At 39.3% G+C, this 17,030-nt stretch overlaps 3 protein-coding genes across 4 annotated transcripts in view; 1 reads left to right on the forward strand and 2 right to left on the reverse strand.

Moving 5' to 3' along the window:
• The window catches only part of LOC118415371 (mitochondrial inner membrane protease subunit 2-like), a 61,165-nt gene extending 57,587 nt beyond the window's left edge, over positions 1-3,578 (reverse strand). For both annotated transcript variants that reach the window (XM_035819928.1, XM_035819927.1), the window contains exons 1-2: positions 3,212-3,578; positions 2,505-2,608 (exon numbers count right to left, since the gene is read on the reverse strand). In XM_035819928.1, coding sequence (XP_035675821.1) covers positions 2,505-2,608; positions 3,212-3,334 — 227 coding nt within the window. In that variant the 5' untranslated portion in view covers positions 3,335-3,578. The remainder of the gene's footprint in view (positions 1-2,504; positions 2,609-3,211) is intronic.
• Positions 3,579-4,524: 946 nt separating this feature from the next.
• On the forward strand, positions 4,525-12,132 carry LOC118416678 (kelch-like protein 12). The gene is made up of 11 exons (XM_035821856.1): positions 4,525-4,873; positions 5,792-5,945; positions 6,965-7,182; positions 7,880-8,029; positions 8,335-8,449; positions 8,843-8,949; positions 9,387-9,591; positions 9,891-9,998; positions 10,351-10,500; positions 11,120-11,306; positions 11,905-12,132. Exons 1-11 carry the CDS (start codon positions 4,616-4,618, stop codon positions 12,029-12,031), a joined length of 1,779 nt encoding a protein of 592 aa, XP_035677749.1. The 5' UTR covers positions 4,525-4,615; the 3' UTR covers positions 12,032-12,132.
• Positions 12,133-14,150: 2,018 nt separating this feature from the next.
• Positions 14,151-17,023, reverse strand: LOC118415737 (probable ubiquitin carboxyl-terminal hydrolase 4). Its single transcript, XM_035820521.1, has 2 exons — positions 16,802-17,023; positions 14,151-16,142 (listed from the first exon to the last, which is right to left on the reverse strand). Exons 1-2 carry the CDS (start codon positions 16,915-16,917, stop codon positions 14,219-14,221), a joined length of 2,040 nt encoding a protein of 679 aa, XP_035676414.1. The 5' UTR covers positions 16,918-17,023; the 3' UTR covers positions 14,151-14,218.
• Between the last annotated feature and the right edge of the window lie 7 nt (positions 17,024-17,030).

Raw genomic sequence — 17,030 nt, forward strand, 5'->3', positions numbered from 1 at the left:
AGAGGGGATATAGAGGTGACAGCCCTGTAAGAAAGGGGTGGGGTGTCAACATTCTTCAGCTATTCCAAAAGATTTGGGCTTTTGAAGCAAAGACTAAGGCCTAACAGTATTTTGTATGGAGAAGGGGGTAGAGAAAGTGTTGTTGGAATGGTGAAAGAGAATGCTTTCTCCTAGTCCTATCCCAAGATTCCTTTTTTATCAACAGATCCTATACTAGATTGTATTTTCATCATGTTTGACACTGTAAATATCATTCAAAAGCAGCATAAATTATCAGGGTCATACAATTTTGATTACAATAAAACAGCTTTAAATAGTGCTAGTACTATAAAAAAAAAAGTATAATGATTATTTCAGCTCTGCAAGATGGATGCAGTGCCTATATTTAGATTTGTAACTTCGTTATCTCAGATCTGACTTGTCCTGTGTACCTAAGTGTTCAGTAATGTTATATTGGCTACAACAATCATGGAAACTAGTACATTTGTATATGTTATATGTTCAGTGTAAACACATGCATATTAAGTGCATGAAATTTTTGCTTAGATTGGTATTAGTAAACAAAGATGCTATATTGTTATATGTTTTTGCAGTAGTTAATGTTAGTCTATGACTCTATGGACTATAAAATAAAGTATGTTTCTGTATCGATTCTTACTGTTGGCTATGTCAAGGTCTGTTAACAAGGCTTTCAGATGGATAAGCCTGAAAGAAGACTGTTATTATATAGCTTTAGGCAAAAGCTGCACTGTCTACATTCGTAATTTTGAAGAGAAAAAAGCTTGCTATATTTTAACAGTAAACCATTATCTAAATCTAGATCTTTTTTTGTGACAGCTTCAATGTATGGTGTAAATGTTTTTTTGTGAGAAAGAATTAATATGAAGGACTTCAGAAAAATACATGCATATTGTACAGATGGCATGTTGCTTTGACTATATTGTTGTGACAGGAATACGTCTGATGATCTACATCCATTGACATTTTAGATCATAGATTTATCTTTAACTCAGACAAATAAAGGCATTTTCAAACACATCTCTTGATCATTACATATTATATTATATAGATCAGTAACTTTTGTGCTCTATCGCTCTCAAACTCAAAGGCACTCATATGAAAGGCAATTGCTTATCACAGTGTGTTCCTTAGCCCCTATGTTCGAGTAAGGGTGTGGATAACATTATAGGTACAGGAACATACAAGCATATACTAGTAGTGGGTTTTGATACAAGTTATACCTGGATATGTTACAATACATTTGGTAGTTGAATATTCCAGAGAGGTTGCACTTTACTGCATTTGCTTTAGTCTGACATTTAGCAAAAGGCTTGAGATGTCAATTAGGACCTTAAGTAACAAATGAAGACATGAAAACAGCTACTAGGCACCAGGTGGTGCAGGGGAATAGATATAATTATAAACATAAATATATAATTATAATTACATAGCAAGAAACTGAGATAGGTGGGATGAAACCAAATGAGAAAAAGGCATATTTTCCTTGACATTCAGAAGTTAGTGGATCAAATGCCACCAACCAAATGGTGTCTATTCAACACCAGGGAGAAAACCAACCATAGACATTGAGCTAAAGACAAAAAGAGGGAAGAAAGGGCAGATTTTCCCTGACTTCTATCAGCTTGCAGATCAAACGGACAGCAACAAACAACCTATCAGCACCAGGGACAGTACCAGTCTTGGGGTTGACAATGTGTGTACTGTAGTAACTTGCAAGATCAATACTGTAGTATCATTTCTTATCTATGCTCAACATTTCTATTGACACCATTCATTAGTGCTTTGAAGGTAGTATTGTTGCTGAAGTAGAAAGGATAAGCTGAAGGAGTGAAAACCATTTGTTCTTCTGATTGCAACGTTGAAACTATAGATGCCATCACAATAGCAACTAGCAACTTTAAAAGCACAAAATGTATATTCACAAAAAGGACTGCATATAAAGCTGATAAAAATTGACACCGTTTCATACCAAGGAGCTTTTATCATACATACCAAAAAATAAAATGTCTTTATTCTACCAGTCAGGAACAGGGCAAATGAGATGGCAGAAGGACGCCACCTATCAACACCAGAAGAAACTGCATCTTGGACAGCAGCAAGTATCTTTCATATCAGACCATCCCTTTTGTAGACATGTAGTTTTGATTTCTTGATGAACTTCCTTATCAATTCTTTTATCAAACAATAAGGAAACAGTGCAGCATAACTGAACAATAAGCATACAAGCAAGGAGGTTCCTTGATACAAGTGATAAAAGCTCAATATGATAATGTCCATTTAAGCTAATATACTGTAGTTCAGATATACAGTTGTACCAACTACACCTCCCTTCTGATTAACATTGCAGCTCAAAAAGCTATCCTTCTTACATTCCAATACTTACCGATAAACTAACTCTTGACAAAAGAGGATTCCCAAAATACACTCAAAGTCTCAATTAACCAGTGTTATGATAATATTTATGTTGACATACATGTACTTACGCTAATGACACAACATCTCCTCTGTTGACCTTGAAGTTGCGGACACTCCATCGGTTCAGCAGCACGACATCATTGAAACTTCTGTCTTCTGGGTTCAGGAAAGGCTGGGACATCAAGATCAAGGTCATAAATACAAAAAACAAACAAACAGTGGCTTTTCATTTGACGTCATCTGGGTCATGTTGGATTGCAACTGTGTGTCCATTAAGATGCCATTGCTTAATCTAATTACACGCCAATATGAACATCGGGGATTCAGATTTTTATTACTATGACGTCAATGACAAGCCTGTATAGAGTAGACTCAGTAGAGTATACACATGTTACAGTGGGGCTCAAGCACCTGTGACCAACCAACCAGTGTAAATGGACCTTGTAGCCAAGTGGTTACTGCATTCAGTTCGTGAGCTGACAGACCCTTGTTTGAATCCTTGTAGCCAGGAGACTGTATACGCTAAACTCCTCGTGTTTCAAAGCGCTTTCCTAATTTGCAATTTATCTACCGTAAACTAATTTAGATTTGCATGTGTATGAAAATATTCATCTAGTTTTATACATGAAGGCCAGTATAACAACGTTAAAATCAAACAAAACGCATTGTGAATTTCTCAATATAAAGCTGTTGAATACCTAGCTACAATGAGCTTTCAACCTATGTTGATGAAAACTTCAGGTATTAATTACAAGAGGCACTAAGTAAATGTTACCTGCATAGAGGCTCCCTCCACCCTTGCCACGTATCCTACATAGTCCAGAAAGGTGACAGTGACAGGTACGGCCACCACAAACCCACTGGCAAACGACTTGAAATATCTCCGGGCAGCCTGCATCTTGGTGATGATATCAAGGGCAACAAACTTCAACCTCAACAATTATCGAATTCAATTTGAAATGTCTTTTAAATGTAAACTGAACACGTCTTTAAGTTCTAAAAGAATTCATCAGCTAAAGAATCCCACAGACGATTGAACATGGTATCAATCAGAATTCCCCAGTTGTTACAAGCTAGATAAATTGTTTAGAAAATTGACAGAACGTGGGAAACTCAGCTGATCTGCTTAAGGTCAGAGGGCAAAGATTAAAGTTGGCAAGTTGAGCGAAACCACTTAACATAAGATATTTTTACATTTTAGAAGCTTATGGTATCAGACAACATACACGATATGTTATAAGTAGATTAGTATATTGTTATTGATTTTATCTCAGAGGTTATTTTTTTTTGCTTATCATAAATTATATGCTTTTCATCATTAAACTTACTCCCCACTTTGGACGGTTCCATTTACGGTAACCTATGACCCCCAGCTGACGCCATTTTGCGGATGTTGACGTCAGGTAAATAATGCAGTATTTTCTCCAGTACGTCGCAAAATATTCCCTTTAAAGGCGCTTAAAGGTAATCATTTATTCAATTAGTTCTCTGAGGGGACACTAGTTATAGAATTTGAAATGTGGAAGACGTTGTTTTGAAAAGAATGTCCTGTCAACATCGGTTGATCTTCTGTTTTCAATCAAAGTTTCGAAAGTGGGGCGTGTTGGTATGATGTCATGTTCATGATCAGGGGAATCTCCAGAGTATTGGCTGATGCCAAAACTGATAGGTTCTGTCTTTTATGTAATTATCGATGTTTGTCAGTTTGATGAAGAGGTAGCTAAGCTGCGGTATTGTGATATTTCCTGTTTTTGTGTCCCACTTGAATTGTGTTTATGTCTTGACACAGACTGTGCCAAAATTATAATGATTGTATATGACCATGACATTTATGATTATGAACCCCCCATAAAAGTAGACGTTTGCTGCTAATGCTGCGATACTAGTAGTTATAACCAAGGAGCTCCTTGTCATTGACATTAGAATGCAGAGGTTAAGTAAAAGAGTCATCATCGACAAATGCATTTTTCTAACGAATCACGCCTGGCTGTTTAGGATACAGAATAAATTATGAACCCCTCTGTTACATATCCATATGATACTGTTTATGATACAAAACTTGTATTTTACAGGAAGCTAAAAGACTCTCTCTCTTGTTTACAGAACCCTGTTCCCTCTACAATACACCGATTGCTAAGTTACATTTTAGAATAGGAAGCAATAAACATAATCCACCACCATGGCAGCAGCTGCAGCTACAGCATCAACAACAGAAGAAGACGTGTGCATGACCCCCGACTCCACCACCATGGTGGACATCAAGAACATCCTGCCCAGCGAGAGCTACGCTAAGTCCCTCCTGGTACAGATGAACGCCCTGCGGAAGAAGGAGACCTTGTGTGACGTCATGTTGGTCGTGAAGGGACAGGAGTTCCCGGCGCATCGCATCGTGCTGGCAGCTGCGAGCGATTATTTCTGTGCTATGTTTACGAATGAGGTATTTGATTTTTCCCCCACTACATTTTGTAATTGATTACATATAATATAATTTGTATAATATGTATTTGATACAATATAATATACTATAAGGAGAAGTAGTATATAAAGGTTCAGAAGTAGACATGTGAAGAAAGGACAGTCACTATTATGTCAATCATCCAGTTAATAAAGTTCACAAGATAGCAGTCACTTAAGCTAGATTCAAGAAACTTGATAGATTTTGGAATGACTGGAATGTGGTTGATCCAACCTGAAATTTCTGTTGATTGAGTAAGTATTATAATATTAGATTGTTAGTGATTACTCACTGTTTTATCCAGATTATTTACTTGGTTATTTAGTATGAAATTCAATGTACATCCAGAGTGTGTAATCTTTTCACGCCATTTCCCTCTTAAGGTACTTATAATTATCTCCCCCTGTTCTAATGCAGCAAACATATTGGGTACACAAAAGGACTGAATAATGATTTGTGCTGGAGTTGGAGTGGTCTGAATTTGCAAGTTGACTGATCCAGACTTGCCGTAGCATACACGTAAATGAGTACATAGCTTTGGCTAGGGCCGTCCCTCGGATAGGACGTCAAATGGAGGTCCCGTGTTGGGGAGAGCCACGCCCCATGCACGTTAAAGAACCCGCCACATATGCGATGTGAGCAGATCAAACCATTCCGGCCAAAATGGGGTAGGGAATTTCCTGAGCAGCCTCGCAACCCCTGCTTTGCCTATTGAGTCAGTGAAGTCAAGCTTGCCTAAGCTTGATGAGGTGTCTGACTTAGGGAGAAGAGATGCTGCTACAGTTATCGCTATGGGCCGCTCTTCATGTTCATGATGGTAACATCAGGCCGTACGAACCTGATTTATAAAAAAAAGAGAGAGATTGATGTTGAATGAATCACATTCTGATTCCTCTCCAGATGTCAGAAAAAAGCCAGTCATCAGTGGAGCTGCAGGGCCTGTCTCCACGTGTGATGGAGATCCTGCTGGACTTCGTGTACACGGAGACTGTCAATGTCACAGTGGAGAATGTGCAGGATCTCCTGCCTGCTGCCTGTCTCTTACAACTCAAAGGTAAATTCATTACTCACTTATGAAATGAATAAAGTAGGAAGCTGTGTAAAAGGTGAGTAGAAACGGTCTCTCGAATTCTTATCCGGATTTCTGTCTGGATAATTTTAATTTTCGGCAATAGCATGTGCATATATATACCATCTGTATATCACACCCATCCCTTTCATTTCCAACAGGGAAAGTGCTCTAGGTGCCTTCACATGCTTTTTGCCGCACGGCTGCGGCCTACCAACCTGTTTTTAATGGGGGTATAACAAAATAAAAAAAAAGAAGGAAAACTAGAATAGAGAGACAATACGTTTTTTCACTGTTTTCATTTTTTTTACATCATTTCAAAGAACATACAAAAGAAGAAGGAAAGAAAAAGGGATGTGTCAAGCTACCCACAACAGATTACTTGTCCGCTGAGCTCCCACCAATCCACTCCTGCCAGCTTGACACATCCAAATAAAAAAGACATACGAAACGTTCAAGACAGACAGTTTATACCAGTAGACTGATACGACTGCAGGGAAGCAGGGGATTAAAAGCGGCCCACCAACCCACCTATTTCGGGCAATGGCAGAACAACCCATCCACCCCTTTCATATCCAACAGAGAAAGTGCTCTAAAAGCCTTCACATGCATTTTGTGGCACATTTCATCATAGCAGGAACATTTTCATTGATTGAAACCATTGATTTAAATCAGTTTATATATACAGTATAAACAACAAAATTCTGTTTGACTTTCAAACAGATTATAAATTTCTACAAAAGACCATTCAATTGAAAGCTTTCAATGAAGAAATAAATTATTCTAATCCTCAAAGATAGAACTGGTACTGCAAGAAACTGCACAATAACGGTTGCATTTGTCTTGCAAAGCAAAAGTGGTATTCCAAATCCACCTTCAGCACATGCACTTCCAATTTCTTCTACTGTGGATTTAAACTAAAAATGAGTTTGTAGACCTCACACATGAATGGGCCAACATTTTTGCCTCTTTAAAACATTGTGTTTCTTCTTTCTCTTCCCCAGGTGTGAAGGAAGCCTGCTGCGACTTCCTGGAGAGTCAGCTCGATCCCTCCAACTCCCTGGGCATCATGAGTTTTGCGGACGCTCACACCTGCCAGTCCCTGAGACGAGCGGCAGAGGTGCACACCCACCGGCACTTCTCAGACGTGGTGCAGCATGAAGAGTTCCTCCTGCTGGAGAGGGATGACGTGGAAAAACTACTCAAGTGTGACGAGATTCAGGTACAACTTCATTCTTGTACTTGATAATATACAATGTATATATAAGGACACTACTAGTTATTGTGGAACTTATCTCTTCTGCTGTACACTCTTCCATGCAAGTGCAGAGATTAAATGGGATACAATACAACGAAATACATACAAATGAGATGTGATACAGAAAAACCTTCTGTGTGTTATTTCACATTTTGAAAAAAAATCGTAGTCAGATTTCCCACAGCATGAAAAACTATGCATTAATATAGGTCACTTACTGATGGTTATATGTTCACAAGCATAATAGATTAGAATGAAGAAATAGAAAAAAAATCGCAAAATAAGGCATCAAATCTTTAGCCACATTGTACAGGACTATTGTAGGGATGTCAATGTAGCTCAACTGGTAGCAGCCTCGAAGTTGAACTTCTGGTTCCAATCAGGTTGCTAACTGGGATACCCTGGTTTAATCCCAAGAAGGACATCTTGCAATTGGGTGGGACTGCTTTGGAAAGGGACATAAAATGGGAGAAGTACGCTATACTTCAAGCATGTTCAATGGGAATGGCTAACAACCCCTACCTGTAAAACTATACCCTGCTACTGAAACAGCAAGGAAACTTGCTGCTCTATGTGTCACTAGGCACTCCAAGGTTAACAACCACAAGCTTTCTGTGAAGCACTGTTGCAGAATGATATACTATAATACATGTACATACAGGTACCGTCAGAAGAGCCAGTGTTTGAGGCCCTGATGCAGTGGGTGAAACACAGACTGGAGGGCAGGAAGCCGTACCTGCCTGAGCTGTTAGAGTCTGTCAGACTGCCTCTTCTCACACCCAGATACATCACTGATGTGGTGGACAAGGAGGTACTGCAAATCTTGTCATATTTGTGGCGGTTCGCTGCAAACATGTATTTCCAATGGATTACTACAGTGTATTGGGGAATTGTTCAATCGCAAACTTAAAGCACTGTGACTTCTTCTTCTACTGTGAAATGTAGATCTCACAAATGTAAATGAATTTACAGTATGATTTTGATCTTGTATGCAAGAGAGCCACATCAAAAGAATGTCTATACAGTACCTTCAGTGATGCTTTTGTTTAGTTACTATTGATAGCCATGGTTTCATTTATTATCAAAATGGAAGTTATATCATTGTTCACTGTTTAGATGCTGATCAGAAGAAGCTTGGAGTGTCGAGATCTGGTGGACGTAGCCAAGAGATTCCACCTGAGACCAGAGCTGCGAGCAGAGATGCAGGGACCACAGACCAAGCCCAGAACAGGTCAGGGGGCTTATAAGTCATACAGGCCGTCATTGTCAGAAGCTACATGATTGCCTGTATTTCCTTGGCTGTGTAAAACATTGTTGACCTATACTTATTCTACAAATGATAAGCGTATTGACAGAATGGACGAATAATGCTGTTTATTGCAAATTCTTGCTCAAGGTCTAATTGCAACCAACAAAAAGATAAACAACCATTAACAGTACTAAGCTACTACTTTAGCCTTAAGTCTAATGCTAAAATGTAACTTATTGGGTTTGACTTCTTTTTCCAAGACGGTGAAAGACAAAGGATTCCACCTTTTCTATTAAGTGTGGGCTCGGTGATGTTAAAAGATTAATAGTTTCTTTTTGTCTGTAAAAGTTGAAAGATATGTGATTTTCTCTGCAGGTGCCAGTGAAGTGATGTTGGTGATCGGAGGCTTTGGCAGCCAACAGTCTCCTGTTGACACCGTGGAAAAATACAACCCCAAAACTGAGGAGTGGGAGTTTCTTCCTGTCAGTATGAAGGCTTTTTATACATTTTGCATAATGACACTTGTTTTAACATATTGTGCTTAGTTTACATATTGTTTTTGAATATGGATCTGTTGTATTAAGAAGGAAAAAAAAATATCACATTGATATTCCAAATAGCAATTACTCAAGCAACTGGATATGATTTTGGAAACGGTCAGATGCTTCAAACAACATCCGTTATCTTTTGTTAGCAACACAGATGTTTCCTGAAACATTTGACCGTTTCGAGTAATTATTATTTGGCAACTATTGCTATTTGGTAACTCTCATTACCTGGATGTCTAACCTTCATTGACATGATACCTTCATCTTCAGAATTCTTCTATGTCTTTGACAGTTTGCATGCATACATAAAGTCTAGTTTGATCAAAACTTTCCTTGTTATATTGTGTCAAACATTCAACATTTCTGATCAGGCTATAACCAAGAAGAGACGGTATGTTGCGTCCTGTTCCCTGAACGACCGTGTGTACGTGATCGGAGGTTACGATGGGCGCTCCAGACTCAGCACGGTGGAGTGTCTAGACTACCACATGTTCAGTCGGCATAAGAACGAGACGTGGAGGAACATCTCATCTATGACACACAGGAGGGGGCTGGCCTCAGCCTGTGTGATGGGGGGTAAGTGTAACTGTGTACTGTAACAGTAATGTGTATTGTACTGTAATGTGTAATTATGAACAGTAGTGTTCATAAAATCATTCAATAATAAAATTATATCTTTGGGAAGATGATCTATAAGATGACCACAAAATGTAGAATATCCATATTAAATATGGATATAAAACTCCTGCTAAAATACATAGTTACATTAACAATTGTCTAATGTCTCAAATGAACTTTGAACCAGTATCATAACAAAAATGCTTGTGACTAAACTTGTCTCTGGTGATATGCAAGTGTTTTTTTTCCTCCTTTAGACCATATCTACGTGGCGGGAGGGTTTGATGGTTCATACCGACACAGCAGTATGGAGAGATACGACCCTCAGATAGACAGATGGACAGTATTAGGGGACATGGAGAATGGTGAGGAGCTGAGGGCATTCACTGCCTTGTTACTTTGCTTTCATACAAACAGTATTAAGCTCAACTTGGCGTTTGGCAATGTCATTATTCTGTAGTTTGCGATAATGATTTGCAGTGATTTGCAAAAAATGTATTTGGCTTGAAGATTGCTTCAGCATTTAGTATCGTAAGCTGAAGACATTTACCAATAATACTAGTCCAATGCTCAGGTATCATTTTAAAGGCTTTTGACTACAACTGTTACCTGTATTGTGTGAACATATTACATTGTACAACATATGATAAGGAACATGATTCCTTTTAGTGAGACATAAGCAGAGTCTAACACAAACAACTTGTTGACCACATATAGGACGTGAGGGGGCGGGACTCATAGCAGCCAATGGGTCCATCTACTGTATAGGGGGGTATGATGGGCTGCACATCCTCCGGTCAGTGGAGAGATATGACCCCAACAGTGGACAGTGGACAACACTACCCTCCATGGTCACTAAGAGATCAGGTAATGCTTCTGTCTTTGATGATATGTAAAACTCTTTCAGGTAAACATACCTGCACATGAAACCTCACACATGGAATTTGAGGACAATGTATTCAGCACCAGGGACAGGTATGTTAGTGTGTGAATGTTGTTCAGCACCAGGGTCAGGTATGTGTCAGGTACGTGTAATGTGTATATTATTAGTTTGTAATATATTGTCAGACCCTAACTCCTCCATTATATGAGTCTTTTTTTTTCTTTCTTTCTTCAAATACAATTGAGCTCAATAAAAAGCAGCTGATTTGAGCTTCTCATGAATAAAGACAGGTTTCAAATAATCATACAGTACTGTCTAGTCTAGTCTTGAAATTGTTAGTCAACAGAGATCGTGGTAGACCAAGGAAATCCTGAATGGAATGTGTTAGGAGGGACCAAAAGGTGTACATGTCTACATGTAACTAGGGTGAGTCTGCTGGACAGAGTCGAAAGGAAGTGGGGTGTGAAGACTAGCCGACTGCTTCCTACCTGTGTCAGGGATCCCAGCAGCAGTATAATCAGATACTGGATACTAATTTCTACTACATTTGTACTTCCACTACTACTTCTAGACTCTTGAATTTCTCTGTTGTACTACTTCCAGGTGCAGGAGTCGGTTTGATAAATGACACCATCTACGTGGTGGGAGGGTTTGACGGCAGCACCCACTTAAACTCCGTGGAGTGCTTCAACGTGCGGACCAACCAGTGGACACGGGCAGCCAACATGGTGTCGGCACGCTGCTATGTAGGAGCCACTGTACTACAGGGGAGACTGTACGCTATAGCAGGGTTAGTAGTGACTTCTTTTGAATGTACATATAGAAAAGACTGCACAAATAGAAATGTGAACATACACTGCCCAGTATACAAATACCTGGACCAAATTTTAGACCTTGACTTCTTCTGTCAAATATTTCCAACAATTGCACATGTTAGAAGGGCTTTATGTTGGTGGGACTTGAAGATTTTGGCCCCTAAATTGAAAGTGTTTTTGCAAACAAAACCTTCATGTAACAGTTACAACCACATTACAGGATATTTGCACCATTATTTTCTTTTTTTTGGTGTTTGCGAATCGTGCAAGATCAAGCTGCACAAAGTATATGTACGCTTGTATGCTTTTTCCTAGAGTAGATCAAGCACCTCCTTGGGTAGATGAATCATTCAGTCACACTCCAGGCTAGTTAGACAAAAGAAATGGTAGGAAAATTTACTTTTCTATGTTGTCCTATCGTTGAAGAGGTTCATCAGTCACGTATGCAAACAGTTACAACAAATTTTCATCAATCAATGACTAGTCATTGATTGATGAAAATTTGTTGTAACTATGTTGTCCTAATATTACATATTGGGCCTCTAAAAAAAATGCCGGACATTTTTCCTGCAGGTATGATGGTCAGTCCCTACAGAGCAGTATCGAGGCGTATGACACCATCACGGACAGCTGGGAGGTGGTGTCCAACATGGCCACACAGAGATGTGATGTGGGCATAGCCGTAGTGTCAGAGGTGTAACTGGTAACAGGGTATCAGACAGAAAAGTATTTAAATTGAAGTATTTTGGATTCAATGCAACTTTGGGCTGTTCCATTTGTAAAGTTTAGGAGAGATGGTCTGGACCTTAATTTTTTTTTTATCTTATAAGATATTTGACCTCAAGCTCCAGCTGTAGGCTGGACAAATTCAATTCAGTTAAAAAAAGAATAGACCCTCTGGCTAGATTTTCAGTACGTTTTGACATGGAATGTTTATTTTGGAGAAGAGGAAATGTTTTATTTACACTGTATTTTTGCCTTGAAAGTCACTAGTGTTACTTGTTGTCACATATTTATTTTAATTACACTGGTAATTTTATTGTTTTCAAGGTCACTTTTATTGTGAATAAACATGGCCTTCCCCTCTACTTGCAAATGGAATGGTCTGTTGCTACTCCAGATACACATATTTATATAGTAGAGTACACTATAAGTATAAGAATAGCCAGTATGTGGGTCAGTATAAATGTAGTATCCAAAGTGTGCCAAGAAATAACTAAAATTAAATTGTAGATGCTGCTTGCAACTGTGCTTGAATTATGCCAGTAGTGTGGAGCTGCAAAAAGTATTTTCAAAATCTGAAATGCTATAATTCTGAAATGAAATTCTATTGAGAAATATGTAAGTGGTTGGCTCGTGAGGTAACTGTCTTCTAAAAGATTCAGTAGAAATCTAAAACAAAACTTTAAAAGCTCTGATATATTACTCCAACACCCTCCAAAAGCCCTTTTTGTATAATTATATATTATTCAAATTGTGAATATACTATCAGAATAGCCATATATTACCTGTGTATAGCCCCTTGAAATTTGAATCAGAAATTGTCAGCAGTGAGTGCAATGATTCTTTATAATCTACTTATCTGAAGTAGCTTTATCTGGGTGGCTTGCGGATTACCTGAATATATGACCCTATTTACTATAGATAACAATGTGATTGCTATATCTTGCCTGCCCAATGTATATACTTCAGTTGTATTGTATTGATAGTAATGTATAGTACATACAATCACAACCATTGTTATTTATGGTCAAATTTTCATTAATAACTGTTTAAGCATGAACTCATAACCGAATCTCATGATCAACAAGTGATAAATACATGTATATGTGTTTGACTTACTACACCAACCTTGATGCAACATTTCTTCTAGTCTTGTAATGTAATATTTCATGTTTTGCCATCTACATTGATGATCTGTACCTGTTTAGCATGCAGGTAAAATTGTTTCATCTATTCAGAGTTCAAATGCAGGGTTCAAGTTCCTGTTATGTACAGGAGTGACAGTACCAGTATTATAATCAGTCAAGCTGTACAAGTAAAATTTATGTTTCCTTCCATTCTTAGTATTACTTTGATTGCAAAGTAAGATATGATGTCACAAAATAAATGTACATGTACATGTATGTGAGACAGAATAATGTAAGAGACCCAAAGAGTTTGGTATTTACCTTCAATTTCCTTAAGTTATATAGTACACACCACTGTTTGATATAGTTTGTTGAAGATATTTTCTCTTCTTCCATTCACAAAAAGGACAAATCCACTCAGTCTGGTATTATTTATTGTATGAACACTCCAGAGCCATGTACTAGTATGGAATACAAATAAGAAAATGAGACACATGACATGATGTGATATATTAAAGTTTATATTAAAGTATAATTTCTCCCAAAGATGTGGTATTTGTGTGAGCAACATTAACATCATATAACTGTCTATTGAACAGAATTCATCTACTGGTAATATATCTTGCAGAATGAATGACATTAGAAGTTAGAACACCAACACTTTTTAGGCTAGAGTTAATCAGAGAATTTTCAGTTTAGACTATTCAACAATAGTGATATCACAGTGCAAGTGGCGCATAACAACAAAGCCTATGCATGAACATGATAAACTCTTTGGGTTCTTTCAACAACAATATTGTCCAACCAGTATATTGCAATTGGAATTTCATCAACATAGCTCTCAACATTTGTATCCTTTCAGTTTCACAATTATAGAAAAATGGCACTTCTTTCTAATAGTGTACAACCATCATCTCCCTTGTTACATCAACATTCAAAAAACAAAGGTTCATGTCCTGTAAGGATAAACTAGTGACAAACATTTGTCCATAACTTTTGAGTTTGACAATGGGAACAGGCTGTGCTACTAATCAACATTAACTAGACTTCCTATAGAACAAAATATAAGCATTTCTTTTGACAATGGCAGACCGTAGCTCACTCTGCATGCTGGTGACAGGCCTAACGTCTTCATCATCAAATTTGTACCACAGTCCGTCATCCAGCAAAGCGTATGCCACATAGTGTCCACAGTCACGAGTGGTGCCGAGATGCATACAAACTGCATATAAACTGTACACACAGTCATTAGGCAGGCCCTGGTCTGGTTCTGGCAACATGCTGTCTACATGAAGGCTGTTCAGATTAAGATTGTGAAGGGGGATATTCACAGGCACTTGTGTCTTGGTGGCATAGTTGAACCTCTGTAGCTGGATGATCAGGCACTCAGGAAGGTAGCGCAGGAGGCACCTACGTTGAGCTGTAGTCTGAGTCTGTAGGTCTTGTTCTGAGTCCCCTGCACCCCCACACGTGCAGCGGAAGCCACTCTCTTTCTGCAAGTTCTCAACATTAGCAAGGTTCCCTATGCAGGTCTCCAAGTCGATGGCCATAGAGTTCTGCTCTGGAATGTGCACAGGGAGCACACTAAACACCTCCATACTAAGGGACAGCTTGCCACACAGGAGACAATGTCTGGCTTCTACCAACTGACCAGTGAAGGATGTATCCACCACAGTGTTATTCTGATGGCAGTGTTTGTACCAGGCAACTTCAGACAAAGTTTTCAGCGGCTCTGCATATGTGTCTGGCTTCAGTGAATCTGCATGCTTGATGAGGGTCACACACTCATCTTCAAGGTCGTACAACTTTCTGGCAGTAAACTTCCCATACTTCAGGTGTAGGGAGTCATCAGCTCGAGGGCTGCTAGTTCTGATGCCGACTCTCTCCTTTGGACTCCCTATTGGTGAGTAAGGTGGTGTTAAGGGGAAGCTAGTCCTTCCCTGTCTAACTTCTGCACTTAGTGCATCGAGAAGCCACGTCAAAAACTCAGCTGCATCCTGCTGAGGTTGGATGTGGCTCCACTCTGGCCTCACAATCAATTCAGGTTTCCTCTCAGCAACAACACTTCTGAAGGCCAAGGGATTGATAACCAAACCCTCCTTGTCTCTGTGCCTCTGACAGTCGGACACAAGCTCCACAAACGTCAGCAGTAATGTGCCTCCCGATTGGTTGGCAGTCGGTCGCTCCACTGCCATTTGGAGGCCTTGAACCAATACAGGATTGTGTGCTAAACACTGCAGGACAGAGTTCATAAAGCATATGTTTTGGCCACCATTCTGAAGACCTGGAGGTAGCTGTATGTCCCAAACTGTCTTTTTAACAGGAGAGGGCCTTGCTCTGAGCCCATATTTTGATGGGGAGTAGGTAACAGGATTTCGGAAATTTGTACCCGTAGTCAAACCTGTATCACTTGATGATATCCTGGATGTCGTAGGAGGAACTCCTAACCTAGAACTCAGTTCTCTGGCTGGACTCAGACCAACAGGTGTCACAGAATCAAGTCTCTTTGGCTTTCTAATAAGAATCTTATCATTCTGTACCCGGGAATCTGAACCTGATGGTCGCACATTTGTGCTGGGCAGAGACTTGGTAGGGTGCAACAATCTTGTACTTGACAAGGAACTTTTTGTCCTTCTGCTAGTGTTAGGAGCATAATAGGAAGACATGGTGGACACATCTTCTCCATTGCTGATAGATGAAGAGGTAGACGTTCTCCTCACGGATTGTACTCCCGTTGTTTGTCTCAAACTCCTGAGAGCGTACTGTACTCTGTCAGACCCTTCCTGTAGGGACTGTTTGGCTATGTGCAGCCAATGATGGGGAAAGAAGATGAAGACGAGAATGGATCCAGTCAGCAGGAGGAGGGTGTAGGGGACATGTGACCAGAGGAGCAGCACCAGGGTGATCACCGTCAGCAGTCCACCCTCGATGGTCCAGATTCTCGTCTTCTCCTCCTCGGTGCTGCATGAATGATACAAACTTCAAAGTTTAAACAAATTGTTTCACAGAAAATCTAACTCATTTTGTGCATATGTCACATTTACTCCATCCATCCATCAGTCCAATAACTGATTGGCCATATATAGGACTTAAGGAGCAGTACTAGTATGACACTGTGGGAACACTTCATGTAGCTAGTGTTTGACACTAGCTACATGAAGTGTTCCCACTTCTAGCAGTCCTATGTCAGTCTGATTGACTGACCCACTGTCTGTTCCAACCTGACTCTGATGGTGTTACTGTTAATAGAGTTATATAATACTAAATAGACCAATCCCAGTTGTCAATCAACAAGTTATCAGTTCTTCTTCTTCTTTGTTAAATTTGCATTAGCTTGTTTGTTTGTAGGTTATGGACCACGTGGGCGGGGCAATGGGACGATTAAATATAAAGTCCAAAGTACTGTACTACTAACGTTAGTATGAGCCAAAATATAAGACTATTCTTCAACATTAATTCTTCATTAAATCATATTCAAGTACATACTATAGCTATATTTCTGGGTCTAAACGCACTCGTCCTATGAAATGACAACAGAGCGTTCCTTATATCTTTTTCTTGATCCACCTAGTACCTGTAGCCGTTGACATATAAACGGTATGATGGAAGTTAGAACTCACTTGGCGTATTTGAGTTGGTGCTTTGTAAACGTATCAACAACCACAAACACAGCTAACTCCAGTGTAAAACAACACAGAGTGCTCCAGATGCTCTGTACAACACTCAGAACATCCATGGTTCGTGACGGGCTCTCCTTATGCCTGCTATTTCATCCAAATCGTCAGTACAGAAAGAAAACATGACCTTTCCGAACTGTGCAAAGATTTTTTTTCAAAACCGTTGAAAACG

The sequence above is a fragment of the Branchiostoma floridae genome, chromosome 5, assembly GCF_000003815.2.
Source record: "Branchiostoma floridae strain S238N-H82 chromosome 5, Bfl_VNyyK, whole genome shotgun sequence".
In the NCBI taxonomy this organism is placed as follows: Eukaryota; Metazoa; Chordata; class Leptocardii; order Amphioxiformes; family Branchiostomatidae; genus Branchiostoma; species Branchiostoma floridae.

Coding starts and splice junctions, on each gene's coding strand:
- LOC118416678 (XM_035821856.1), top strand. CDS start 4,616: ATGGCAGCAGCTGCAGCTACAGCATCAACAACAGAAGAAGACGTGTGC. Junction 8,450..8,842: donor ACAGACCAAGCCCAGAACAG/GTCAGGGGGCTT, acceptor TTTTCTCTGCAG/GTGCCAGTGAAGTGATGTTG. Junction 10,501..11,119: donor CATGGTCACTAAGAGATCAG/GTAATGCTTCTG, acceptor TACTACTTCCAG/GTGCAGGAGTCGGTTTGATA.
- LOC118415737 (XM_035820521.1), bottom strand. CDS start 16,917: ATGGATGTTCTGAGTGTTGTACAGAGCATCTGGAGCACTCTGTGTTGT. Junction 16,143..16,801: donor CACCAACTCAAATACGCCAA/GTGAGTTCTAAC, acceptor TCATTCATGCAG/CACCGAGGAGGAGAAGACGA.